Source organism: Ceraceosorus guamensis (genome assembly GCF_003144195.1).
Source record: "Ceraceosorus guamensis strain MCA 4658 unplaced genomic scaffold IE81scaffold_1, whole genome shotgun sequence".
NCBI classification, from domain to species: domain Eukaryota; kingdom Fungi; phylum Basidiomycota; class Exobasidiomycetes; order Ceraceosorales; family Ceraceosoraceae; genus Ceraceosorus; species Ceraceosorus guamensis.
This window is the reverse complement of record NW_020289996.1, coordinates 402,103-429,008: the sequence shown is the minus strand read 5'-3', so window position 1 is coordinate 429,008 and position 26,906 is coordinate 402,103. Positions and strand designations below refer to the sequence as shown.

The following is a 26,906-nucleotide window of genomic DNA, read 5'->3' as shown; positions in this document are numbered from 1 at the left end:
GTTGCATGCACGCATTAGGCCCGTGCAACTCGGCAGCCCGTGCGAGCGAGCGCAAGTCACATCACCCGCGTGCATGTCGAACCCAGGTCGCACGCGGAAAATCAGTCACGTGCACGACCCCAACCGCCTGACTTTTTTGCCGTTTCGACTCGCCCCGTAGGATCTTCGCGCTCTACTGGTGACTGCATGCATGCTGCATGGAAATCGAGTCAGGGAAGCCAAGAGCTTCCTGCGCACGTCTTTCACAGACTCGACTCGCACCTCTTTCAACCTCCGTAGCTTGCTCGGTTTCTTTGCCTCTTAGTTCCCATAGCACCACACGTACAGACACGACGGCAAGACTACGAACCACGAGGAGGCAAGGAGGCGTGCAAGGTCCGAAGCCGACGAAGGTTCTGAAGCCTTTGCATTGAAATTCGCGTCTCCTCCGCGATCGAAGTTCCGCAAGTCATCAACATGGCAGCGCATGAAGCGGTGCCGGCCCATGGGTCCGGCATCAAGGTTGCCTCCTACCATGCTCCTCCAGCTAGGTCAGCAGCAGGCGCAGACGTACACACTCTGAGATGTCTTGCCACGGACATTCACCTTGGCTTTCACCTGTCCAAGCATATTGCTCAGGTTGTCACCTCCACTCTTGCAGCTAGCACATACATTCTCTTCACCGACACCACTCTGGCCAGCTTGCACGCTCCTGCAGTCCTGAATGAGCTCAGATCGGCACTGCAAGCAAAGGACTCCAAAGCTCGTGTCCTTTCGCGAGCCATTCCTCCTGGCGAAGGAAGCAAAAGCCGGGCGACCAAGGCGGAGCTGGAGGATTGGATGCTGTCACATGGTGTCACCCGCGATGCCGTAGTACTGGCGCTGGGTGGAGGTGTGGTGGGAGATCTGATCGGATTCGTAGCTGCCACTTTCATGAGGGGTGTTCGCTACGTGCAGATCCCAACCACGCTCCTCGCCATGGTAGACAGCGCTGTGGGCGGCAAGACGGCAATCGATACGCCGAACGGAAAGAATCTGGTAGGCGCATTCCATCAACCTCAGTACGTCTTCATCGATGCCGCATTCTTACAGACTCTGCCCGAGCGCGAGTTCAGCAACGGCATGGCTGAGGTGGTCAAGGTGAGTGAACACACGTGTCGAAGTCACCGTGTGCCAGTGCGCCGCGAAAAGTCAGTCTGAACTTCTTTCTTGACTGACTTCTAATTCTGTTGATTCCACTCTTGCCGCAGACGGCAGCGATCTGGGACGCTGCTGACTTCGTCAAACTTGAGAATCACGCCCCCGCAATCAGGTCTGCTGTCTTGGGACCCTTTCCCGAGGATCAGGCCATCGATGCTGGCAGGATCTTGGAGACGCGCAGTGTGGCCCAGACCCTCCTGCTGGATGTCATTCGAGGTAGCGTCGGAGTCAAGGCGCACATCGTCACCATTGATGAGAAGGAGACTGGTTTGAGAAATCTCGTCAATTTTGGTCACTCTGTTGGACACGCGATAGAGGCCGTCTTGACACCCGACATGCTCCACGGAGAGTGCATCAGCGTAGGCATGATCCTCGAAGCGGAAATCGCTCGTGGTATGGTAGGACTGTCCCAAGTGGCGGTTGGAAGGTTGTCCAGATGCTTGCAGCAGTACAACCTGCCAGTGTCGGTCATCGACTCGCGCATCGCCCGCTTGCCCAAGTCAGAGGGTCTCACGGTCGAGAGGCTTTTGGACATCATGAGAGTCGACAAGAAGAATTCGGGCACGGAGAAGAAAATTGTCTTGCTCTCCCGCATAGGAGCGACCGCTGAAGATAAGGCGAGCACGGTCCCGGACGCCATCATTGCTCGCATTCTGAGTGCTGGCATACGCATCGTGCCGGTCGACAGAGCGCCAGTCAAGGCTCAGACAGTGATCCAACCACCAGGCTCTAAGAGCGTGAGCAATCGAGCGCTAGTGCTGGCTGCGCTAGGCAGCGGCTCTTGTCGTATCAAGAATTTACTTCACTCGGACGACACACAGGTCATGATGGCAGCACTGCATGACTTGGGAGCGGCTACCTTCGAATGGGAAAACGAAGGCGAGACGGTCATTGTCCACGGCAAAGGTGGCGCATTAAAGGCACCGGAGAGCTCCAAAGACATCTACTTGCAAAATGCAGGTACTGCTGCACGATTCATGACTGGTGTGTGCTCCTTGCTGACCGTGGGCAACTCTGCAATTACTGTCACCGGGAACGCACGGATGAAGGAACGTCCCATCGGACCTTTGGTGGACGCACTCCGCTCCAACGGAACAGAGATTGATTACAAAGGTAGAATCGGCTGTCTGCCCCTGTCGATTGCGCCCGGCGGCATCAAAGGTGGACGCATTCAATTGAGCGCGAGCATCAGCTCCCAGTACGTTTCTTCTCTTCTTTTGGTTGCGCCATACGCGTCGCAAGAAGTCACGCTGGAGCTTGTGGGGGGTGTAGTCATTTCTCAACCGTACATCGACATGACCATAGCTATGATGCGCGACTTCGGCATCCAAGCCGAACGTCTCAGGGACCCACAGTCCGGCGAGCTGACAGACTCGTATCGCATCCCTCAAGGTGTCTACAAAGCCCCGTCGATCTACGAGGTCGAGAGCGACGCCAGCAGCGCCACATACCCCCTTGCGTTCGCTGCCGCTCTAGGCACTCAGGTCACTGTACCGAATATAGGGTCAGGCAGCCTGCAAGGTGACGCACGCTTCGCTCGAGATGTTCTTGCACCGATGGGCTGCAAGGTGGAACAGACGCCGACGAGCACGAGTGTACAGGGGCCACCCAACGGTCAACTTCGTCAGGTCGGCTCCATCGACATGGAACCTATGACGGACGCCTTCCTCACGGCTTCAGTCTTGTTTGCCATTGCCGCGCCTGGTGAGAGAGGCGCTTCATCAACGCGTATCACCGGCATTGCAAACCAAAGAGTGAAAGAGTGCAACCGCATCAAGGCCATGATGGACGAGCTCGCCAAACTTGGCGTCAAGACTCAAGAACACGAAGATGGTCTAGAAATTTGGGGTGTTCATCCCTCTAAGCTTAGATCGGGTGTTCAGGTGCATTGCTACGACGATCATCGCGTCGCTATGGCGTTCAGTATCCTTTCTGCCATAGTGCCTGGTACGGGCGTGGTCATGGATGAAGCTCGGTGCACTGCCAAGACGTGGCCAAATTACTGGGACGACATCAACGCTACGCTCGGCCTGCAGCTAGAAGGCGTGGACATCCAAACGCCTCGGCCGGCCGCCTCCACGAGCGCTACCCTGAGCACACTCAGTAAGAGTCTTACACCTGTCCAGTACGCCAGGGATGCCAGCATCGTATGCATTGGCATGCGTGCCTCGGGCAAAACTTATTTGGGTGGTTTCGGTGCGGCTGCGCTGCAACGACCCTTTGTCGATGCTGACGTAGTCTTCAATGAGCGATACACCCTCAATAACTTTGTCGCTGAGCACGGCTGGCCTGCCTTCCGCGCCAAAGAAACGGAGATTCTCAAGGAGCTCTTGACCACCAAAGCTTCCGGTCACCTAATCTCACTAGGTGGAGGTGTGATCGAGTCGGAAGACAATCGACTTCTGCTTCAGGAGTACGCACGTACCCGCGGGCCCGTCGTCTACGTCATGCGGGACTTTGAAGAGGTTGTGAAGTTCCTCTCCACCTCGGACCGTCCATCTTACGGAGAGCCTGTTCGCGAGGTCTTCAAGCGACGACGCCCTTTCTTCTATCAATGCTCGAGTTACGAACTCGTTAGCTACTCTGGCAATACCGCCATCATCGACACTTTTGACGCTGAGACGGGCCACAATGCATCAAGCGGTCTCGCGAATGGTCAAGCTGGCGCACTCAATAGTAGTTTGTCCGGACCACCGAGCCGCGCACTCTCTATACGACGCGCGCAAGGCCTCGTCGAAGAGATCGCGAGGTACTTCCGCTTCATAGCTGGTGTTGAGACCAATCAGATCGCGGACCTAGGCAGCCCAGGCAGGCAGACATTCATGCTCAGTCTCACATTCGCAGATGTCACCCCCGCTCTTTCTCTGGTCGAGACGCTGACCGCCGGCGTCGATGCGATCGAGCTTCGCGTAGACCTTCTAAGCGAGGAAGGCGTGCAGCCTCAAACGCCGCGCATTCCCGATGCATTCTACGTCGCGACTCAATTGGCAGCCCTCCGACAACGCACACATTTGCCAGTCATTTTCACCGTTCGCACCAAAAGCCAAGGCGGCATGTTCCCTGACGATGCCATTGAGGAGTACTTTGAGCTCATCAAGCTTGGCTTCCGTCAAGGTTGCGAGTACGTTGATGTGGAAATGCGCCATGCCGAGGACCGACTGGCTGCAGTTCGTGCTCATCGAGGGTACTCGCATATCATTGCTTCCCATCACAATTGGAACGGCGAAATGCGCTGGGACTCACCTGAGACCCTCAAGCAGTACGAGCTGGGTTTGCGCTTTGGAGACGTTGTCAAGATTGTGGGTAGGGCCTTTTCTCCGGCAGACAACTTTGCTTTAGAGGCGTTCAGGGCCAAGGTATCCGCTCGACCGGATGCCAAGCCACTGATAGCAATCAACATGGGCGTGGCAGGTCAGCTCAGTCGGATTCTGAACAATACACTGCTGCCCGTTACACACCCGGCGATGCCAACCTCTGCTGCGCCTGGCCAGCTTTCTGTGGTGCAAGTCAACCAAGCAAGGGCCTTGACAGGCGCTCTCAGTCCTCAAAAGTTTGTCCTGCTCGGTACGCCCATTTCACATTCGCTGAGCCCCGTCTTGCACAACACTGGGTTTGAGCATCTCGGGCTGCCGCATCGATACGCCCTGTTTGAGACCGATGCGGTGGACGGACGCATCACCGACTTGATTCGACAACCTGATTTCGGTGGTGCGAGCGTCACAATGCCTTTCAAGTTGGCCATTGCGAAGCATCTAGACAGCGTCTCGGCCGAAGCGCAGGTCATAGGCGCGATCAACACGATCATTCCACAGCGGCCCCATAACGCTGCGCCAGGAGAGCCGGCGCACCTGGTCGGAGATAACACAGACTGGATTGCAATTACTGAGTGCTCCAGGCGCAACCTATCGCCTCTTCAACTTTCTAGCACCGACTTCACCGCGCTCGTCATTGGCGCGGGAGGATCGGCGCGGGCCGCGTTATTTGCTATGCACCAGCTAGGGGCTAGGATCATTTGGCTTTTCAATCGAACGATCGCCAACGCGGAAAAGCTGGCCGCTGAAGTGCCCAAGAGCTGGAACGTTAACGTGATTGCGGACTTGAATCTTGTGCCGATCGCGCCCAGCGCTATCGTCTGCAATGTGCCAGCCCAGGGCGTCAGCCTCGACCCGGCCAGCGGAGCCGGCGTCGTGCTCACTCCTGCCATTCTTGCACATCCAAAAGGAGGTGTTGTCATCGACATGGCTTGTAAGTCTTACCTGCATGTGTGTCCAATGACGGAGCTGTTGACACTGAACGCGACATTGCCCTGCTTGATCTGCCCTCAGACAAGCCCGTCTACACGCCATTGTTGGAGTTGGTCGACAAGACGAATGCTGCCGCCGTATCTGAGCCCGATCGACACAATCTCAGACAAGGAAAATTGTGGACCGGCATACCTGGCATCACAATCGTCTTGGAGCAAGGATGCCATCAATTTTCGCGCTGGACTGGCAGACAAGCACCGCGGGCCGAGATCGAGCGCGCTGCTTGGGATCATTATCACAAACAGAATGCTGCTTGAACGCGGACATGTAGAGAATGTGACGTCACCGATCGAGAGATAATGCAATGCGTACTGGCACGACTTGCGCGAGCAAATGATGCTCGAGTCCAGCTTGCAAGGTCTGACACGACGCGTCGCCGCACAATCCTCTGACCGCATGTGAAGAGTGTTTTCAGCCTACCTGCAAGTCTCCTCGGTCCGGCTTGTAGAAGCAGCAAGGCCACTTTCCCATCCCTTTGCGCCGTAGAATTGTCGCCGCGAAGAACGAAGTGTTCCTCCTCCTCACATCAAGCCGAGTCACCACAATGACCTGATCGAACACAATCACATGAATGACCTGATTAATATGCATGCGATTGCGCTCCCTGAGAGGCGACGCCGTCGATTTGAGAGACTTGGCCTGGTGCGGCAGAGGAGTGCGATTCGGCTACAAGGCTACAAAGATGAGCATTCGACAGTCTAGGAATGCGGGGGTTCCATCGCCGGGTAGTGCGCTGAATGCGTTGCGCTGCGCTCAGTATGGACTGTCAAAGGTTGAAAGTGGATAGAGGAGGCTAGACGTGAGTCATATCGACGATTAAGAGGAGTTCGTGAATGGAGCTATACAGAGAGATGTGGCATTTGAGTCGCGGGAAAATTCGATGATGAGCGCGCAAAGGCCGCGATTGAGTCTTGCTTTGCGCGAAAATGATAGACGTAGCTTGAAGGTGACGCGAGAAAACGACGGGACGTGATGCAAGGGTGGCTGACAACGATTGGAGCTGATTCCTACGATGAAGGGCGACGAAGTCCCCGAAGCGACCAGGCGGAGCGGACCCACGGGTGGTCGCGCACCTGCGCAATCGTGGCGCGACGATCAGGGTTGACTTCCAGGCAGCCTAGAAGGAGGTTCAGAGCGTCGTGGCTCCATGCACCTTTAGGACGAGTGATTTTACCGCGCATAGCGGCATCTTGATCTGCGAACGGACCCTCTCCACTCAGGAGAATGCTGAGCAGGACGCCAAGACTCCAAACTTCGGCCTGAGGAGCACGATACGACTGTCCTTGCAGAATCTCGCTGCTCGCAAAGGTCATCGTTCCGAAGAAGCGATTGAAGTATGGAGGTGGTTTGCGCGGATCGGCAATGACGGCGGAGCCAAAGTCGATGAGCTTGACATTGAAGTCAGCATCGATGACGCAATTCTCGTCCTTGATGTCTCGGTGAGTGATGCCCATGGTGTCAAGGTGGTAGACAGCCTCGACGATCTGGGCAAAGACCCATCGAGCTTTGTTCTCGGACAAACGCGAGTGTTGCTCGATGCACTCGAAGAGATCGCAGGATGAGCGGCGTTCCATGGGCGCAGGGCGTAAACTCTCGGCCCTTGTGGGCGAGATTGCGGATGCGGGTGAGATCGGCGAGCACGCGATTTCGGTCTCCGCTGCCAGCGCAGTGTCCAACTTGAGCGGCGAAGCGATCTTGCTCTCGGGAGGGAAGATGGCAAAGCTGGGAGACCCCTTTACCGCTGACGGTTGAGACTTGGACGTCGCCATGGGCGAGGAAGTAGGCATTCCTTTAGGAGTCTTCTCTTGAGCAGTGGTTTCGTTGGCGTTCTTGGGTGTCTTGGCGGATGTCGGTTCCGGTGCTTGCCAGGGTGTTCCGTGGTGCTCCATGATCAGATAAAAGTAGGCATCATCGTCGAAGAGGTCGACAAATCTGACAACGCCAGGGTGTTTGACGACCTTCAAAACAAACGCTTCCATGGGAATCACGCCAAGACTGGGGTCGCGCACCCAACCGTGGTTGGGCACCTTGTCCTTGAAGATGAACTTGACGGCGACAGGAAACCCATCGCAAACACGGGTGGCGCGGACGACGAAGCCGAACCCACCACTACCTAGCTCGTCACCCAGTACATATTGACGAGCAAAGTCGGCATGCAGACGGTGGTTCGACAAGTGCCGGGCAGATACGGTGAGCTTGGGGCTTGGAGCCGACGCCGACTTTGTCATTGGGCTCGAGGATGGGATTTTGAGCCCGCTGACGGGAGACTTGAGGTTCTGGCTGACGCTCAATGAAGTTGGGAGCATCAAGGGGCTGTCCCCAAGCGAGGTGTCAGCTGTGCTCTGAGACGAAGGCTGAGACAGAGGCGACGGTGGCAGGTTGAGGTCTTCGCGTTGAGGGTACGGTGCGACCTTGGCCGGCTTGGAAAATTTGCTTCTAGTCGCGCTCAAAGAGCGAACAACAGCGTGGCCAGCATCACTCTGGCGCTTTTTCGACGAGCTGGTGGAGCTCGCTGATCCAGAAGTGCCAGTGCGCTGCATCTTGCTCAATCCGTCTGCAGACTCTCCCGGCAAGCTTCGCGCCAAGGCGATCGGCGAGAAAGGAGGCGTCAAAGCGGTGCTTGTTGATGAGCAGGACGTTGAAGCTGCTTCGCTGCTATTGGTACTGCTCGCGCCGCCGCTACCTCCGCTGCGGGAAAAGGGTCGCCGCTCGGGTCGTCTGATGCTCATGGAGGATGCAAACTCTGTAGACAAGGGCGACAAAGGGCTGGATCCTACTCTTTGGAGACCGATGCGGCCAATATTTGCTGTGGGCGTGCTGGGTGAACGGAGAAACGCAGCAGTTTGGCATCCACCATCCGCGGCAGACCCGGCACCGTTGGTTGCTGGGGACCAGTAAGTGGTGCGCGCGTCCTGCACGGCTCGTAGGGGAGTGGGTGGCTCGAACGGGCTGATAGGAGGCCCACCAGAGACCGCTCCATCGCGAGCAGTGGAGCACAGAGATCCACCAGGTGTCTGGGGGTAGAGAGAGTTGCCGGAAGCAAGAGGCAGTCTGTTGGATCCGTAAGGCTCCGCAGACGGCAAGTTGATCTTCAACTTGTGTGCTCCCACGTGCGGTCCGTCAGATTTTGCGCTTGACTTGTTGTTGCGTCGTTCCAGCAAATTTTCGCTCCAGAGAGGTTCGCGGCTGCCGACGAGCTCGGATTTCGCGCCTTCAAGCGGGGGCAAGCCACGAAGCTCCAAGCCAAGGCTCAGCCCAAGCTGCGAGCGCCTGTCGGCGAGGACGGCTTGCGAGTCTTCTGACGTCCGGCGTGGTCCACTTGCCTGAGCGCTCTTCGAGTAGGCTCCACCGTTGAGATGCTCTTCAGCGATTTCCAGATCTTGGCTCGAGAATGGACCTGCAGCGACCTCGAAGCCCTCCTGACGGCGCGTCGTTGCATTGGACATCTTCGCGAGGGGACCGAGTGGTGCATAGGTGGGTTTGATAGGTGTGCGCAGGTCGAAGCTGCGCGTCGATTCGTAAGAGCGCGAAAGCTCTGGAATGCTCATGTCGACGTCATCGTCGACTTGGCGGCTATCGACGGACATGATGGAAGCGGTCGATGCGGACGAAGCTGAGCTGATGGATTTGTGCCTGCTTGAAGTTTCGTCGAAGCGCTCGGGAGGCCTAAAACTGACGTCCATAATCAGTCCAGTCAGATGCCACACTCGTCACAAGCGGGAGGGCGCGTCTAGGATCGAGTTGTGTTGAAGCTGGATGCTGATCCGTGAGCACGATTGCCGTGAACTCCGCCCTTTAAGCCGCTCGTTGCCTACGGAGGGGGTAGAGGGGGGATGTCATGCAACACTGGCCTCTGTTCCCTTATTGTCGGTTGTGGAGTACAGCGACTTGGATGCGTTGGTCTACAAGTGGGCACGAGTGCAGGGAAGGTTAATTGCAACGTCATCGTCCACGTATACATCATGTGCGTATAGCTACGTCCAAGTGCTGTACTCCGATCCGCACATGTGTCTCAGGTGTGCGCGTGTCGATCTATCTATCGCTTTCGCTCGGACTCATGTGCGACAGAATCACAACCGACACCACCAAAACGGTCTGTCGCAGTCGATCCCTACAGCTGTGACTGAGTGCACTCTTGACTCTGACTGCATGCTCTCTTTGACGCCATCATGCATGCATCGCCCAGGTGCCCTTGATTCGCAGTCACGATCGATCCATGCTTGTAATTCATGGTGTCTGCACAGCGAAGCGTCCCAGCAGCGCAATGGAAGCGATGGAGAAAAGTGCGTCGCTCATACTCACAAGCGCGGCTCGAGGTGAGGAATTGATGCCCAACCTGGTGCAGGCGATTGTAGGTGCGCAGATGGTGTTGCAACGATGTGAGTGTTGGATGAGTACGCTTGCGAAAGAGCAGAGCTGCCGGACGCGGGGAAAGCCAGCGAGAAGGAGGAGATGGTGGTATGCTGGATGGAGTGTCCAAAGCGAATGTTGGACTCAAGACTTTCGGATACGAGAGCGAAGTTCAGTAGGGCCCTCGAATCACGAGTATATGGCGCCATGAAAGAATGGGCTTTTTTGGGTGTGCGTGGTAGGCAGGATCGTCATGGCATTTTGTACGAGTCCCAAGCTTTGGGCGCGTCTTGTCTGGGTTTCAAACCGTCTCTTCTGTGTCTGTTGGAGTCGTGAAGTGATCATTTCGAGCCACATCGCGCAGCTCATGGGTCTCCCTGCTGGGCTTCTCAGCAGGCGAATTGCCCGCATTTGCTGGATGCATCTGCTGCTCCAGCTGCATGGATGTGTCGCGTCGCCATGATCCAAGCGGAGTCGGAGTCGGGGATGTATGCAAGGTGCGGCATTCTGCTGCGATCGTGCCTGCCTACGCTGCTCGGTCGGGCTGCAGCGACCCATGTTCGCTTGCTATGGACACTCTGACCGGTCGTCGCTATCAATCATACCGTCCAGCTACTCCGTCGCCTGGCACCTCGCTCGTCCCGCCCAACCTGAAGTTCGATGCCTACAACATGCGACATCGTCAGCCGGCGCGGGGCTTCCTCCCACCTTTCTTCCATACAGTCGTGAGTACTAGATTCGCATTCGCGATTGCTATACCCGGACGGTCCTTCTGCACCACCAGGCGCCACCGCAATGTGATGTTGATGGCAAGGGGGCGGGCACATTACAGCGTCAACGTGCAATCATGCGACCAGCATCCGCGCATTTGCCCTCGAGGTTCCATGGGAGACGCGACACTGTCTGTCAGTTGACTGTGAATGAGCCTGCGAGCCACAGAGTGCGAAGGGGACGCGATCAGACCCCCCGCGCCATGTTCTCGCGAGCTCGATCGAGGGCCAGATCGAACAATGCTCGAACGATCGCCGTTGGTGCATACGAGGGGCAACCGGCAAGCAAGGCTCGTCATCGCTTACTTCAGCGGAGTTTGCCAGAGTCTCGAGAGTCCGGTGCCAACAGACCCTCCCTGGGCTCGGAATCAAACATGGGCGATCAGACTTCAAGCTAGCGGGTCGAAGAGACCCCGTCGAGATTGTAGGCGGGATGCGCTCCGGACCTCTCTCGCGTGTCTGTTGGGTTCCATCGCCATCAGACGCACAACCACTCACAACAGCAGGCCGCGGTGCTTCTGATTGAGCCCTATAGCTCGTGAGCATGCGCAACACGCAGCACGGGGCTGCATACCGGTACAGTACCTGTAAGCAGCCGGGCATTCAAGCGTCGGTGTGGCGGACTGGAGGCGTGCGAACCGCCATGCATGTCGGTCTCGGCGGTCATGCTACAGCAGAGTGCAGGAAAGGGAGGGAGAGAGGGGCTCATGCCCAGTCAAAGCCGAGCAAGCAGGCTGAGTGTCTGCAATTTTCAGATGAGCCCTGTGGTGATGGCCCCCGCCGGCGGGCCTTGCGCGATGGATGATTGCGATCGCAATTCCCAATCAAGGATTCAGATACAACCCGAGGCTCCCGAGCGCTTCGCTTAATTGCTATATTCGTGATTGTGTTCTGACTGTAGTCGAAGCATATAGCGAGCCTGCAAACGCACGGGCGAGCAGGTCTATGACCTTGCGCTTGCACTCGGCTGCTGGACTGGCTCGAGTGAGATCAAGATCCCGCACGGTTCGCGCGCACTGTCTCATGCTTCGGGATCGGGCTCAAGCATTTGTTGACTCGAGGCCGAGTGGGGTTGCGTGTGTCAAGTAGTAGTGTCATGTGTTGCCGCCTGAATATGGCAGCGCGACTTGCGCTCCGACCTCAGCGGCCGCATGCGAGGTTGCCAGGATCGAGGAGCGTTGGGACCTCTTGCTGTCCCCTCTACGCTCATCTCCTGCTCAAAACTTGTGCTTGCAATCGCCTTTCCCGTTAGCCCACCATTAGCCGGACGCTGTGACCAGACAGAAAGTGTGTTGCGCTGCCCAGCACAAAAGTGGTAATAACCTCTTGTTGCCGTTCTTCCACTCGCAAAGAACGCCACGCGAGATCGAGCAAGCACGTTCCATGGCGGGCTCACCGTGCGCCTTGTCAGCAAACGCCTTAATGCTCCACATATCAGCAATCAACAAATGTTCCTTTGCTTCAGGCGAGACGCGCCATTGATGTCGGCGCGAGATGCCAGCCAAATGATGGCATGATGCTCGGCTCTACAGACATTTCTTTGCACATTGCTGGTCATCGATTCGCAAACGGGAACGCCATCTTGATGACACTCGTACCGCGCGATGCTTCTCGAGGTAATCAGTCGTGAAGAAGAAGAGTCCATGAATGTAGGGTAAACGATCCCGAGAACCTGTCCACGAGGATCGAAGCGAACGGTTGAGCTTGAGGGAACCACCGGTCGCGCCTACCCCTGGCATGTACCCGCATTCGTGATTGGAGCGGAATTATGCACGAGCAGCGAGGAGGGAGGGTCGAGAGGGTGCCGAGCTCGCTGGTCGCCCGGAAGCATTTCCAGCGACGCCATGTGCTCTGCTCGGCGACTCCTGAACACTTCCTCGACATGTCCAAGTATTCTCGAAATGTCGTTCCACGCAAAGCTCACGATTTCCACGAGAGCCAGCTGGCATGCTGAGAAGAGCGATCGCGCTCTATAGAACCATCATAGATCGATCCGCCATGCATAGCGCGCTTGCAAAGGATCGCAAGGTTCGGGCGTGGGAACTGCGAACGCGTCGGCTCGCACTCACGACTTGTGACTGGCCAAGTGCCAAGGGCCTGCTTTGTCGGGTACACTGGCCTGCGAAGTGGCGGTACGGCTAAATTCGCCGCGAGTTCCGTCAGCAGCACTATAGCAGGGTGACTTAGTTGATGGAACGGACGCGACGCGACGCGACGCGTGGCCTCACGAATGCGACACGTCAGATTCACATCGTTGAAACCAACACGCAACACAAGTCTAATTCGCGATTATCGTCCAATCGCGCGTGCATGAATACAAGCAGGGATATGAGGCGCAGAACAGCAAAGTAGCAGTCAAAGTGCGCGGCGCCTGCAGAAAGCTTAATTGTTTGTACTGGTGGCTGTGCCGCGTAGAAAGAATCGGCCGTCAAGTGCTGAGTGCCCGCGCACCATTACGAACACAATTACGACCACTGTGACTGATGCGTACACTCACCAGACTATCCTAGACTGCATGCCAGCCTCCGTTCTTTCACATACTCACGTCGTGCACGAAGGCAGTCACGTTTCTCCCTACCCTCTTTATCGCACGTTTTGCATCTGGCGCACAGTCGCAGTCGTAAGTGAGAGTGCATCATCGCACAGGAGTGGCGCCTGGCTTGCCGCATGAGGAAGGGACTCAGGCTCGATATCAGGCCCGCTCGCCGATGCTGGTGGATATCGTAAAGTTGCCGTGACCGCCGTGGCATACATCTCTATATAGCAATTTGGGTCACGAGTGCACGCGCGCCTCTCCATTCACGATTCATGGATTAGCTACTGCCGACAAAGGGCCATCGGTGCATTTCAGCCACGCACATATATACGAACAGACGCGTCGTATGCTTCAGGCCACAGAAAAGCATCGAAGTACACCCACACTCTGCAATTGGAGCAATCCTTGAATTGCGAGACACGAGCCTGTGGGTACCTGCATCCGCTTGCGTCAAGTTTGGATGGTCCAAGAGTCACAACAGTCTTTGACGATGCGTCGTGGCCAAGCACGCAAGCGCCGCGTGGACATTCAAAATTCAAGATTTGATGCGTGACTCTCGCCAGCAATTTCAAACAAGCAGAAGCAACGAGCCTTCAGCCAGGCTTCTCCGCGATGTCTGCCTTCCTGCATGATTGAGCCATGGTCATTAACAACCTCGAGTGAAGTACACGTGTTAGTGCTTAAGTCAAAGGATACAAATCAAGAATATGCTCATCAGCCGGCGATCCATGACAAGATCAAGTCAAAGTGACGCTTCGATCGGAGAGGAACGTGCTGGAGCGCGACATTCCACAGGAGTGTTCCATTCACCGTCTCTTGTCAGGAGCTGAGCAAACCCAGTCAGGGGCCCTTTTCGCGATCGCGGCCCCGCACAGGGGGTCAGCCAGTCCTGGCGCATACATGATGAGCGACATGGCATCGACGTCAAGTCTCGACAAGTTTGTATCGAAAGTCGAATCAAACGACCCCCCCCCCCCCCCCCCCCCCCCCCCCCCCCCCCCCCCCCCCCCCCCCCCCCCCCCCCCCCCCCCCCCCCCCCCCCCCCCCCCTCCCCCCTCCCCCGACATATCATCGCGGTCTCATGAGCCCTCAAAGCGATCTACTCGGTGAAGCAAACTGTGTTCAAATCCGACGCTTGGGCCGACGTTGATAACTTCGTGTCTCCGAGGACATTTGAATCACCTCAACAGCAAGGGGCCTCCGCGCATGTGCGCACCGGCTCCTACGCGCAACGATTCATGCGGAAGCGAATTTCTGTCAAGTTTTGCCTGAATGTCGAACGTCATTAGATTGTGACCGGCGCAGGGGGTCCTTGTCTACGTAATGCGGCGGGCATTCGCGATTTTTTGATTGTCTTGCCAGGATTGAAATCTGCTCGAATCGAGAAGCAGCAGGAAGCGCAAGCTTTGGTGCGTTCGCCACGGCGCCTTGACTCAGCACTCGCGCAAATTGCAAGCTGCTTGCCACGGCGTGGTGTCTTGAAAGCATGGCTAGGCCTGACAACCTCACGACTAGCAACCCTGAAACCCGCCGCCGATGATCTCCACCCTGACATGGCAAAAACATACGACTGTCTAGTCTGACGCCGAACGGCGATTCGGACACTGCACAATGGAGAAGGGAAAAGGGCCAGGCTCGCAAGGTGAGCTCTGAGCTCCAGCATGCCCGGAAGTACTCGCGATCGCAGCCATGCACCAACGTCGACGGGCTCTTGTCATGCATCCCGCCCGTCGCGCGGAGCTCGACCTCCTCGCGCGCGAGCGAGTTGCTCTGGGCGATCACAATCCCGACTCTGAGCCGAGCCGACTTCCGCCTCATGCGTCGTCCCTAGTATCAGTGCGTCGGCTCAATGAACAAAAGCTGAGCGAGCCGAGCGAAAGGGCCATCTCCCGGACGGCCTCTTTAGTGTGAGGCAAGCCTTATCGTCAGAATCGGCGAGACCCTGTTGGAAGGTTGCGCCAGAAGCACTCGCAGCAGTGCGAACGTTGGGGCACAGGAATATATTGAAAAGTTTCGACGTACAGCTCAAGCCAATACTTTACTTATGCTCTTAACAAATCGTCGAAGTGGCGAGGATGCGCGCTCGCTATCCCGTGGTAATGAGGTGTTTGAATGCGACTTTCCATCGGTCCTCGCGTCTACTGGTGGGCGGGAATCGCAACTGGAGCCGTCAGCTTGTCTGACGAGACCCGTTGCGTGATCCTCCGAGTGGCCATCCAACTCGTGCGTCAGTTGCGAGCCGGTGTCCAGGTCAATTTCCGAGGTTCTGGGGATCCTTGTCTGGAAGACGATCTTGAAGCCAATGTAAAGGACGATGCTGACAGGTAGCATGATGTAAAATACGACAAAATTGATGATGTCGAAAGTCGGAGCAAAAGCGCCATAGCCTTGAATCAAAGCGAGAAAGCAATTCATGATGAGCGCGTACCACGCTCCGACCGGCCAAAGGGGTGCTTTGAAGCGCAATTCCGAGACGCTGCGCCCCTGAACTTTCATCGCACTGCGCATACGAATGTGCGAAGCAGCGATTAAAGCCCAGACGAGCAAGATAGAGATGCCCGAAATCGAATAGATCCTTGTGAAGGTCGTGCTGGACCCTGAGCTTACGCTGAGCAAACTGATCAGGGAGAGTGCGGCACTGACAAGCAGAGCCGGTACTGGGACCTGCGTCTTCTTCGTTGTCCAGCCCAGGAATGCTGGTAGTAGCCTCTCCCTGGCCATAGCAGCCAGGGTGCGGGACGCAACGTACAGCGACGAGTTGCCCGCGCTGACGATGGAAACAATGATGATGGCATTGATGGCCGAAGCTGCTGCCTCGATCGCACCTCTCTGCATCGCAATAGTGAGCGGTGATGCTGCAGCCTTGCTCGAAGCGTTCGCTAGCCGGTCGTCGTTGCTGGGCACATTGAGTCCGATGAAGAACGCAGTGCCAACGTAGAACACGAGAATGCGCCACATTACGCTCGTCACTGCTCGAGGTACAGCACGCTCGGGCCTGCGCGCTTCAGCAGCACAGGTGGCCGTGATCTCCGTGCCAGCGAACTGGGTAGCGACGAGAGTCAAGACGCTTACGAACCCAGGGAAGTCAGTGAATGACCCTGGGTTGCGAAAGTAGCGGAAGCCGATATAGCCCTGACCAGTACCTCCGGTGTTGATGACGATCGAGATGATGAAGAAGACTATCAGAAAGAGAACTGCGACATTTCCAGCGAGGTGAGCGACGTGTCGAACGATACGGCGCATCTTCGTGAGCGCCGTCGGTCCACCCACTTTTGATACTGGCGAGCCAGAACTCGAGCTCGCCCCACGTCGCCACTCCAAGGAGCGATATGCAAAGGAACTTCAAGAAGGGCACGATTAAGAGCGTCAGATGGATGAAGTACCACTGATCTCGGGTTTGCCGCCGCATGTGTTGCTCACAAATACCAGGAAGATGGCTATCCATGCGCCTTGAGGCACTACCCTCGCTCCCTCCCAGAAGGCGAACAGAATTCCGACTGCCACAAGTTCGTTTGCCTGTGAGGCAGAGCTGGTCAGTGCTCGGACAATGAACTTATGTCGACAAGCAGCAGCGAGCGAACAAGACGTACCAAGACCAAGCACCAAAGAGTCCAGTACAGAAAGCCGAGAACGAAGCCGGCAGCCGGATCCAAAAATCGACTGGCAAAGTCGACAAGATGAGATTGAGAAGCTGGAAAAGCTGTGGCCAGCTCGCCGACAGACATCATCGTCGCCCATGTCACACTCCCCACCACCAGGTAAGCCAGGATGGCGCCAACTGGCCCAGCCTCTGACAGAGCGGTCCCTGATCCCACGAGGAGGCCTGGGCCGATCTGTAGAGGCAGGTCACAGCTCAGCAGGGTCAGCATCGCATTTACGTCTACTGAACTTCTCTTTCTCCTCCCCGCCCGGCGGGACCATCCACACGCCCCCACTTGCCTACCAGCTTCTCCCCCGTTCCTCATTTTGTCAACTCACAACTCCACCAAGCGAGATCAACACCAGATGCCTGGCGCTCAAGGTCCTCTTGAGCTGTTGCTTGCTTGAAGCGTCCCTGCTCGCATCAGATGCTTCTTGGGAGCGTGTCTCTTGCGTCACCTTTGCCGTTTCCTGGTCATTTGTGTACGGGGACGCTTTGGAGATCTCGCTCGTCCGAGCCCGAGCCGGCACCACCGGTCCCGCAATGTCGTCTTGTGAATTTGCCATCCTGTGGCTTAGCCTGCCTCGAATGGCCCCTTGCAATTCTTCGATGCTCCGTGGGGAACTTGCCGGGCTGGACTGACGTGGTGGTGGCTGTGATCGCGAAGCAGCTCACCGTGCTGAGATCAGCAGCGCTTGCGAGCAGCTTGGCCATTTTGCGAGCTGATCCGCGACATCTTGGGACGACGTGACTGAGGTTGATGGTGCAGCAGGGCATCAGGTTGCATGCAGCGCCAAGAAATCGGGCATTAGAATTTTTTGAATTTGGATGAAGCCGTGGAATCGTGATTTGAACCTTGAATCGCACCACTGGGTTCGTTCACGTGACCCGTTTTGCGTCACGTGAGCTCATTGATCGATGGTCAAAGCCGACGATCGAAGGATGCGGTGCTAGCCCGCATGTATACATGAACACGCTGATGATGGCTGTCAAGTTTAACGAGCACACTCACCACCGGGACCACAGAATACCCTTGTGCCCTTGACTCATCTGCAACAGAAGACCCTTGACCTTTTGACTCCTCTTTGCAGACGGACACTCCAAGAGTTCGGCAGCCCCGCTCCTCCGCTCGCGTGTGCACATCCTCTCTGCCATAGTTGGCACCCAAACTCCTCGCAACAGCCAGCTAAGCGGCTTGGGATTGAAGCCAGCCATGCGCTGACCGCGATCGCACAGACAGCAGGGTGTCGTCGCTTTCACTCTACTCGGCATCAAACTGAGTCGCCAATCTACTGTGAGCGGCTACCATGGCAGGCGAACCGCCCCATGGAGGCGATCACGCTAGCGACAGTCCAGACCTCATGGCGTCCTCCAGCACGATACACAGCGAACCACCAGCGCCCCTGTTCTACCCGGCCTACGTGCCACCACCTTCAGCTTTGCCATCTCAGATGCTCAATGGCGCTTCCAATCTGATTCCCAAGTTTGGCCTGCTTCCGCTGTATCTGAAGGCGGTCAAGCCATACAGACGCACAGGGCCCAACGATGATCCAAGCAAGTTTCAAAAGCTGCCATTTACTTATGAGCAGTACGTCGAGGATCTGCCAGGTGCGTAACGATTGGCAATCAAGCACGGCTAAATGTGCTCATGTGTTGCCCTTCGATTCCGTATCAGGTCGCGTGAGACCAACAAAGTACCAAGCCAAGCAGCCTCCCGCCCCGCCCACGATGAGGGACATTGTTTTCAGGCCGGAAACGACGCTCCAGCGAATTGTTCCGTTCGACGAGGAGACTCTGAGAACGAGCTTCGCGGTAGATGCTGGTCCTGCCGAGAAGGTGAGTGGTTCTGGCGAGCTGTTGACGCTACTTTGGGAGCATGCCAACCGAATGCCCGCGCACGTCTGCTGGCCTGGCCTGCAGATCAATGTGCGTCTCCTAGAAGCCGATGAGCCGGGCGCAAGAAAGCCAAAGAAGCGAAAGGTGAGGCAAAGTGACCCGGCGCGATACGCGCTTTGTCGAATCACTGAATCAGCTCCGCATTGCTTCACGCAATCCGAAAGCACAAGCCAGGTGGCGATCAAGACAGTCCTCGCAGAGAAGCCAGGCATTCAATTCGACAAGCGCGTTAACGAGAATGAGCGTGTATTGTCTTGTCTCTAGATGTGCAGACGAAAGATGTATGTGCAATGTGACTAACAGATTAAACCCTAGCAAAGTAACATTGTCCCATTAGTGGTAGAATCGGGGAATTAAAGGAAAGATAAGTATGCATAAAGTTTGCGCGAGGTAGTACGCATTGGTTGTGCAAAGCAAGTCTACTTTCGCTCCATGAGTTGATGACAACGACCAAGAGCTTTTGAGCGTAAGCCGAGCATGGTAGCAAAGGCCTCGGGATCCTCAGAGCGGGGCTGAAGAGATGCCCTCTGCCGTACACAGGGCTCAGGCCGCGTGTGTGTTGTTCCTCGAGCAGAGGTCATTGGGGCGCTTTGCCTCTTGCGCTCAAGTCTCTTGAATCCGGGAAAGGCCTGTCCCACCTTACTCGTCGTCATCGCCTTCATCGTCTCCCGCCCCATCATCCGCGCCGTCTTCGTCTTCGGCTTCGTCGTCCCCGTCTGCGGCGTCATCGCCTTCGTCGTCGGGTGGCGCAACTTCGATCGGCTCATCGTCCTCTGGTGGATCATCTGCATCCGGTGCTTCAGCTTCGGCTTCGGCTAGCGCGTCAACGAGTTCGGTCAAGGCATCGCTGACAGATGCCTCGACCGCCTCAGAGATGGCGTCTGCTAGATCGGATATATCTTCGTCCATAGCATCAGGATCTCCTGCGAGCACCATGTCCTCCACAGTCTCTGCCGCAGCCTCTCCGATCGAGCTGGCTAGGTCATCGATGTCGGCCTCGTCCAAGTCGGACAAAGCAATGGGTCCATCGGCACCAGCATCTTCCGCTTCGCCGTCTGGCGCGTCTCCGTCCGCGTCCGCTCCATCAGCTGTCGAATTCGGATCGTCGAGCGTGTCAGCGTCAGCGTCTGGATCGTCGCCATCATCCGGCTCTAGAGGCTCGCTTGCGTCCGGAACGTCTGGATCCGCGCCAGCTGCAGAAGGATCTTCAGCGTCCCCTTCGCCTTCGGCATGAGGGTCCGCATAGCCGCCTCCCTCCGCGTCGTCGCTGGCATCTGGGTCAACAGATCCAGTGACTCCGTCGGCTTCTCCGTCGGCATCGGGCCCATTTTCCGCCCCAGCACTGACCGCTCCATCGAGCCCAGCATCTCCATCGGTATCAGGGCCAGCAGAATCGGGTCCTGCGTCAACATCATCTCCTGCATTGCCGTCGCCAGCACCAGCATCGGCACCAGCGTCGGCACCACCAGGGAGATTGTCACCATCGCTCGGATCGCTGGCGTCCGGACCTTCGCTGTTAGTACCAGCGAGGTCGCCATCAGCCTCAGCACCAGCATCAGCGTCAGCTCCTGCACCGCCGTCAGCTGCATCAGCACCGGCATCAGGATCGCCAGGGGCAGCATCGCTTCCAGCAGCCCCTCCACCGATGCTAGGATCGCCCGGCAGAGTGGCTGAACCTGCGCCAGCTGGGCCGCCTGCTCCACCGGAAGGACCACCAGCGCCTGCATTCGGAGGAGGACCAGCTGCGCCTGGACCTGATCCTGTACCGGCATTACCACCACTCGCCACACCGCTGCCGCCAGTCGGGCTTTGTGCGTTTCCCCCGGCTTGGGGTGCGCCGGATCCTGGCAGAGGGCTAGACGTTCCAGACGTGCTTCCACTTCCGGGAGACGCCGGATTGCTGCCGCCTACGCCTGGACCGTTGGTCGATCCAGGAGATGGTGACCCTAAGCCAGGTCCTGAAGCGCTCGTTCCTGATCCTATCGAGCCCTGACCAGCTCCCAGGGCGGTTCCTGGAGAGCCAATCGGAGACCCAGGATTGGCAGGCGCACTGCCAGTGCCTCCTGCGACCCCAGCGCCGCCGCCAGGCTCACCAACGGTAGGCACTGTATTTGACGAATCGGAGCCCAACGGCGACGCACCTGGGTCAACTTCTCCTGGCTGTCCGACTGGGACGCCCCCTGAATATCAACGGCAATGTCCGAACGCTGAATCAGCTTCGGCGGCGTTTTGCGGGCTGACATACTGAGTCAGGCACAGACTCACCGAAAATAGCCATCTGGACGAGGCGCGCGCTAGTGGAGGCGACTGCATTCGCAAGAGTGTTTGCGTCGGCAGCGGTGACCATCACTGCGTCGCTTGGGTCCGGCAAGGCGGGTGGCGGCGCTGTCGGGTCAATGGCACCATCTCCATCGGCATCCAAGTCGGCAGTAGCGTCTGCCAGCGCTTGTGCATAGTCCTCCGCAGCTTCTGCATTCAGCTGGTCTATGGCGTCAGTCGCAGCCGTGAGCGCTGCTTGTCGAATCTTCTGGGCAACGTAAGCGGCATCAAAGACAGGTTGAGGGGGCGTCGTCGTCGTCGATGGATTGGATGTAGTACCTCCGCCTGCCGGACTTGTTCCGTCAGAAGGCGTGCCCACCACAAGTGGGACCATGCCTGGTGCTGCAGCCGCGCCAGCAGCAGCTTCATCGGCTTCATCGTCGTCTTCGCCGGAATCGTCGACGACCACAGGGACCATGCCTTCTTCTGCATCTGAGTCTGCTGCGTCCGCTGCGTCAGCATCGGCGGTGGGATCATCAACCACTACTGGAACCATGCCCGAGTCAGCTCCCGAGCCTGCAGCGTCGGAGGAGCCATCCTCGGGGCTTGAGTCGTCTGCCCCGTCGGCGCTATCATCTGCGGCGTCTGCATCACCGACGACGACAGGAATCATGCCTGGATCGGCGCTTGAGCTTGGTGCCCCGTCTGCACCAGCGTCACCCGCATCACCCGCATCAGCAGTTGTACCGGCATCGGCATCGCCGACAACTAGGGGAGTCATGCCTGCGTCTATGCCTGAGTCTGATGTTTCTCCATTTTCGGTGTCTTCGGGATCAGCGTCAGGATCACCATCGACAACGACAGGAATCATGCCTGCATCTGAGCTTGAAGCGGTCGGTCCTCCATCTTCGGTGTCGTCTCCGTCTCCGTCTCCGTTTCCATCTCCGTCTCCGTCGGCATCGACACCATCATCATCTCCGGTGGTCGCCGGAGCTATGCCTACGCCTGAGCTCGAGTCGGGTACTTCTTCGCCATCCGCATTGCCGGCGTCGGGGCCGGTATCCCCTCCGACGACAACAGGAATCATGCCTGCGTCTGGACTCGAGTTGGCCGTCTCTTCATCGTCGACATCTCCGGCGTCGGCATCTGCATCGTCTCCGATGACAACGGGGACCATGCCTGCGTCTGAGCTCGATTCGCCTCCTTGACCATCGTCGGCGTCTGCATCGTCCCCTACCACAACGGGTATCATGCCCGAATCCTCATCTGCTTCGCCATCCGCTCCGTCCTCAGCAGAAGCAGGGTCTTCTGCGCTTGGTAGATCAGCTGATTGAGGTGCAACAACGACTGGGATCAGACCGTCAGACGCCCCGCCAGCTTCATCGCCCTCGTCAACTGCATCTGGCTGATCTTCGTCTGGCGCATCGTCGCCAACGGTGATAGGAGTATCACTTGGATCTGTGCTTGCAGTTGGATCCGATGGCGATTCGGGGGTCCCCGGAGATGTGCCGGTGTCGCTCGGACCATCATTAGTGGCGCCCATGCCATCGACCGTACCGACAGGAGTATCACCCGCTTCGGCGCCTGCTCCAACGTTACGCCTCGATGTGTCAACCAGACTCGAACCAAACAATCGGCTTCCCACGAAAGGACTCACCAGATGCTCCGGAGCTAGCTGGGGGCATCGCTGTCGATGCGCCGTCGTCCCCACTCTGAGTCGTCGATCCGGACTCTAAAGGTTCGCCAGTAACAGCTGGCGTGCCGGCCCCAGCCCCACCACTGCCGTCTGGTGAGCCAGGCGACGCACCACTAGTGCCGCCTTCTCCCGCTGCAGGCTGAGACCCGTCTTGGGTCTCAGGGTTGCCACCAATGACGATTGGTACGGCACTCGGATCAGAGCTTGGTACCGATCCGTCTGATGGAGTTGAGGTTCCAGATGTGCCAGCATTGCCAGCATCGCCCGTGCCGCCTCCCTGGCTACCACCGGGTCCTTTTCCCGCCCCTTCGCTATCGCTGCTTGAAGGTGAGGCTGCAGGCGAGGATGCTGTCGACTGGTCACCTTCCCCGCCTGGGCCGACTGACATTGTACCGTCGGACGTGGGACTCGACATTGGACCGCCTGCACTAGAATCAGCTGAGCTGCCACTACCATTGGGTCCTTTCCCTGCTCCTTCGCCACCGCTGCTTGAAGATGATCCGGCGGGCGAGGCTGGTGTGGACTGGTCACCTTCCCCACCGGGACCGACTGAGATTGTACCGTCGGACGTGGAACTCGACGTCGAACCACCTGCACTAGAATCAGCTGAGCTACCACTCCCACCGTCGCCGCTTGAATCCGCGCCTTGTGGCTCAGATCCAACAGGAGAGGAGGAGCCTGAAGTCGCTCCACCGTCCGAGCTTTGCGGCTGATCACCTGCTGCAGGGCTCGTTCCGCTCGAAGTTGGTGGGGCACTGACCGCAGAGCTCGACGTTGCCAAGCCCGAGCTGGGTTGTGCAGCGGCCGGCGTGGTGGTTGACGCGCTTGCAGGTGTAGAGGGAGAAAAAGGCCGACTCGTGGGCCTGCTAGGTGCTATTGTGGGCTGGGGGAACCCTGACGATTCAATAGCGATGGGTTCGCTAGAACTTCCAGAGGGTCGTCCCGTCGCGTGAGACTTCTTCGAGGTGTGGTGTTTTGACTTGTGATGGTGATGGGAAGAAGATTTGTGGTGGTGCGAGCTATGATGATGTGACGTGTGGTGGTGCGAGCTGTGGTGGTGCGAGCTGTGGTGATGCGCAGGCTTGTGAGGTTGATCGGTGCGATGCATCGTGTGATGATGATGCGAAGCCGTGTGATGATGGTGCTCTCGGTGATCTGTCGTGTGATGACTGGACGATCGATGGTGAGTGGGGTGTTTGTGCGAAGAGTGTTGATGCGAGGAATGGTGCTTCGAATGTGGCTTTGCGGTCGGTTTAGGAGCGTGATGGGTGGAGTGACCATGATGGCCAGGCTTGCCATGTCTCCGGCTTGCTGTGTGATGCGAGCTCGTTGGCTTGTGTTTACCATGACTGCTCTTGACGTGCTTTGTGCCGCGGTCACCAGAATGAGTGGCTTTGGGCTTCTTTGCGCCATGAGACCGTGTCTCGCGAGTCTTTGAGGACTTTGAAGAATGGTCATGAGGCTTATGGTGATCCGACTCCTTGCCCTTGGAAGACTTGTGACCTTTCTTTGGGAGGTCCGTTCGCTTCGCTCCATTAGAGGCGGAAGCGCTGTGATCATTATGGCTTGATTTGGCCTTGTCTGAAGATCGATGCGACTTTGAGTCCTTCTTGTGGTCCTTTTCGCGGGCCTCGCCGTGCTTCTTGCCCTTGCGATCGTTGGACTTGTCCGACTTTGGTCTCCCTTTGCCTCGCTTGTCGCCATGCTTTTTGTTCTCCTCCTTTTTCGAATCAGAACTGCGCTTCGACGATCTTTTGATCCTTGATCGAATGGGATTGTCTTTCTCCTCCTTCTCTCTTCGCGCTGTGTTGGCTCGAGTGAAGTTGCCGATCGGCCTGAGAGATAAAGGAGACCTGGCTCTCTGAGATGGATTAGCAATTTTGGACTGCAGGAGTGCAAGACGTCGAAAGATTCGCGACCATGTTCGCGGTTCTGTTGACGGGTCTGTGGTGTTGGCAGACGGCCCCTCTTCCGAGAACCAAAGCTCCACGGCGCTTGCTTTACCATCGCCGGCCTCGAAATGAAGCACTTGAAGTGCAGACGCTGGAACTGGATCTGGACGCGACGGCTTGAGGTCGTGCCTGAATGTGACGAAACACAGTAGTGCGACGATGGCGAGTGTGTGCACTCGCATGCCGTTCTTGTGGAAGCCGGTCAACTCCCATCAAGGAGCCCACCGCAGACGATGGAGAGGCAAGTCCGAGCAGCGTGGGGTAGGGAAGGAAGCAGAGATGCGTGTGAGGCTGTGATTAGGTGATGGCTGTTCCAAGCGCAGTCACGTATCGATGCACTTGTGACTGTGGCACGTATGGTGGCTAGTCACTGAAGTGACTGTAGCCAGGCAGCGTCTCCGGCAGAGATAGAGGTAGCAAGAGAGACGAGTCTGATCAGCACCACTCCGGCGTTCTGTGCCACTCTGCGCTGTTGCCTTCACTCCGAGCAAGAAGAGCCAGACGATGCCAAGCCACAGACATGCCTCGGAGCGACGTAGACTCCGAGCGTGGGCTCATGTGAAGTTGAGTCAACCAGCACGGCATTATGTTGCAAGCTTGCAGGGGTATGAATCTGCATGAACGGCATGTCGAAAGCATCGGAGATGACGCAGAGGTCAACGGTGCTCGATTGTACCGGTACCTCGAAGCGGGCGAAGCGAATGGAATGTTTGCAACGTTGGTCTCAGTGTGCAGCGCCGCTACCTGAAGGAAGACGCAACGGGAAGGCGTTGGGGATTCAGGTTCATGAAAGCGTGCGTGTGCCACGGCGCGATCATGTCTGTACGCCGAAAGAGAATTCGTTCAGCATGTGCGAAGGGCAGAGGCGGTTGTGGTGCTTGAGACCGCAGGATGCATCTTGCTGGTCATTCAGACTTTCAAATCATTTCAAGAATCGTCAGCGACTTCGGGTATTTGAGCATCAAAGCGTAAATGCCACGCTGTTGGGACCTTCAGCGTCTTTCAAACGGGTCATAATGTGGCGATGCACTTGCTCTTGACCACAAGGCTTTAACATAGCTGTGTAGATCGGGCGACGAACTCGACTCAGCTCTATTTTTAATCTCCGCAAACTCGACCCGTCGTTGCTGGCGGCGCCGCTAGGGTCTGCGGGCGAAAGCGCCTGCATAAGTCTGGTTGCACCCGCTATTGGTGATTCTACCAAAACCGCTGCATGCAGGGTGACGGACACTCAAGGTTGCCAACGTGAGGCATTCACTCATCAGCGATTGGTGGATGATGGCTTGCGCGTGGAGCAGGTCCCTCAAAAGTTGGATAGAGTTGTTCAGAAGCGCGCAAGATAGTGCACGCTCTTCATGATCACTGCCAGGATTACAGCAGAGGGGAATGTTACAGTATCTTATTTGAACTATTCTCGGAAGCTTCATTTGATTGTGGAACAATCGCAATTTACGATTTCAGCTCCTACGGTCAAGAGCGTGAGCACATGCAGTCACAGTCACAGTGTATACCGTAGCCGCCACGCTGGAAATTCAGGCATGTGCGCATTGGTACCAAATCGGCGTTGCCCTGGCGCCATCTCACATATGCACGAACTCATGCGCGGTCTCGTCTGCGTGGCCGTTGGCTTGCGCTTTAAGTTTTGTTTGGCCGTTGGCAACGCTTGCAAGGGTTTCATTGGCAACAAGCGCGCGTCATCTGACTGGTCCAAAAATCGGCTGATTTTGTGTTTGGAAGAGCAGCTAGGCCATTCGGGCGAACTCATTCTTGATTGCTCGCTTCGAGAGGCCCTCTTCCCGCGACAGTAGTAGTAATAGTATAGCAGCAGTTGAAAGGCGAAGGAAGTAGTCCGCGTTTGCAACGTCCGTAGCTAATTGTGTCACAAGTCGAAGATGGCAGACACTCAATTAAGGCAGGCACCAAAGAATCAAAAGTCCATCAAAGCCTGTGATTCGTGCTTTACTTTTGCACAAAGGCTTTCCCAGAAAGTCAAGATCGATCTCAGCAACCGGTATATGTATCGAATTAAGGTCTGATGAGTCACGAGTTTGGGCACGCTACATTCCCCAATTGGTACACTTAAAGTGTTCGTTTAGTTACACTACGGCTACCTCTGCATGAGCTGACCGTTGAGCGTGCCCACCGGTCGTGTGACGGTCAAGAGTAGTAGCTAGGTAATCAAGAGTCGTAATTAGAGATCGAGTCGCTATATAATAATAGCAACAGATAGATATAGCCGAATGCGCGCGTGCAGGAGCAAGAACTAGCTCTGTTGATTGGCGGCATTAGAGCAAGGAACCGCAGAGGCTACAGCTGCAGCCAGG

General features: G+C 56.9%; 8 protein-coding genes across 8 annotated transcripts; 3 read left to right on the top strand and 5 right to left on the bottom strand.

Annotated features, from left to right (window-relative positions):
• The first annotated feature begins 238 nt into the window (after positions 1-238).
• IE81DRAFT_319254 (Shikimate dehydrogenase) lies at positions 239-5,920 on the top strand. Its single transcript, XM_025512669.1, has 3 exons — positions 239-1,119; positions 1,230-5,424; positions 5,505-5,920. The coding sequence occupies exons 1-3, from the start codon at positions 457-459 to the stop codon at positions 5,738-5,740; spliced, it is 5,094 nt and encodes a 1,697-aa protein (XP_025373508.1). The 5' UTR covers positions 239-456; the 3' UTR covers positions 5,741-5,920.
• A 570-nt stretch (positions 5,921-6,490) lies between these two features.
• Positions 6,491-7,711, bottom strand: IE81DRAFT_284163 (kinase-like protein; the record flags this gene model as incomplete). Its single annotated transcript, XM_025511580.1, has 2 exons — positions 6,491-7,082; positions 7,215-7,711. The coding sequence occupies 2 exons, from the start codon at positions 7,709-7,711 to the stop codon at positions 6,491-6,493; spliced, it is 1,089 nt and encodes a 362-aa protein (XP_025373507.1).
• Positions 7,712-10,444: 2,733 nt separating this feature from the next.
• Positions 10,445-11,441, bottom strand: IE81DRAFT_319252 (hypothetical protein). The gene has a single exon (XM_025512668.1). It carries the CDS (start codon positions 11,204-11,206, stop codon positions 10,679-10,681), a length of 528 nt encoding a protein of 175 aa, XP_025373506.1. The 5' UTR covers positions 11,207-11,441; the 3' UTR covers positions 10,445-10,678.
• Positions 11,442-14,198: 2,757 nt separating this feature from the next.
• IE81DRAFT_5159 (hypothetical protein) lies at positions 14,199-15,060 on the bottom strand. Its single transcript, XM_025517410.1, has one exon. The coding sequence runs from the start codon at positions 14,955-14,957 to the stop codon at positions 14,397-14,399; it is 561 nt and encodes a 186-aa protein (XP_025373505.1). The 5' UTR covers positions 14,958-15,060; the 3' UTR covers positions 14,199-14,396.
• A 281-nt stretch (positions 15,061-15,341) lies between these two features.
• Positions 15,342-17,542, bottom strand: IE81DRAFT_296276 (hypothetical protein; the record flags this gene model as incomplete). Its single annotated transcript, XM_025512131.1, has 5 exons — positions 17,118-17,542; positions 16,730-16,972; positions 16,560-16,655; positions 16,410-16,479; positions 15,342-16,333 (listed from the first exon to the last, which is right to left on the bottom strand). Coding segments are annotated over exons 1-5 (1,629 nt in total), but the record flags the coding sequence as incomplete, so codon positions are not given.
• Positions 17,543-17,785: 243 nt separating this feature from the next.
• Positions 17,786-18,957, top strand: IE81DRAFT_319247 (hypothetical protein). Its single transcript, XM_025512667.1, has 4 exons — positions 17,786-18,387; positions 18,455-18,615; positions 18,700-18,759; positions 18,840-18,957. The coding sequence occupies exons 1-4, from the start codon at positions 18,087-18,089 to the stop codon at positions 18,906-18,908; spliced, it is 591 nt and encodes a 196-aa protein (XP_025373503.1). The 5' UTR covers positions 17,786-18,086; the 3' UTR covers positions 18,909-18,957.
• A 169-nt stretch (positions 18,958-19,126) lies between these two features.
• On the bottom strand, positions 19,127-22,640 carry IE81DRAFT_5146 (hypothetical protein). The gene is made up of 2 exons (XM_025517407.1): positions 20,941-22,640; positions 19,127-20,855 (listed from the first exon to the last, which is right to left on the bottom strand). Exons 1-2 carry the CDS (start codon positions 22,475-22,477, stop codon positions 19,315-19,317), a joined length of 3,078 nt encoding a protein of 1,025 aa, XP_025373502.1. The 5' UTR covers positions 22,478-22,640; the 3' UTR covers positions 19,127-19,314.
• A 137-nt stretch (positions 22,641-22,777) lies between these two features.
• IE81DRAFT_319243 (hypothetical protein) lies at positions 22,778-23,497 on the top strand. The gene has a single exon (XM_025512666.1). It carries the CDS (start codon positions 22,804-22,806, stop codon positions 23,341-23,343), a length of 540 nt encoding a protein of 179 aa, XP_025373501.1. The 5' UTR covers positions 22,778-22,803; the 3' UTR covers positions 23,344-23,497.
• The last annotated feature ends 3,409 nt before the right edge of the window (positions 23,498-26,906 follow it).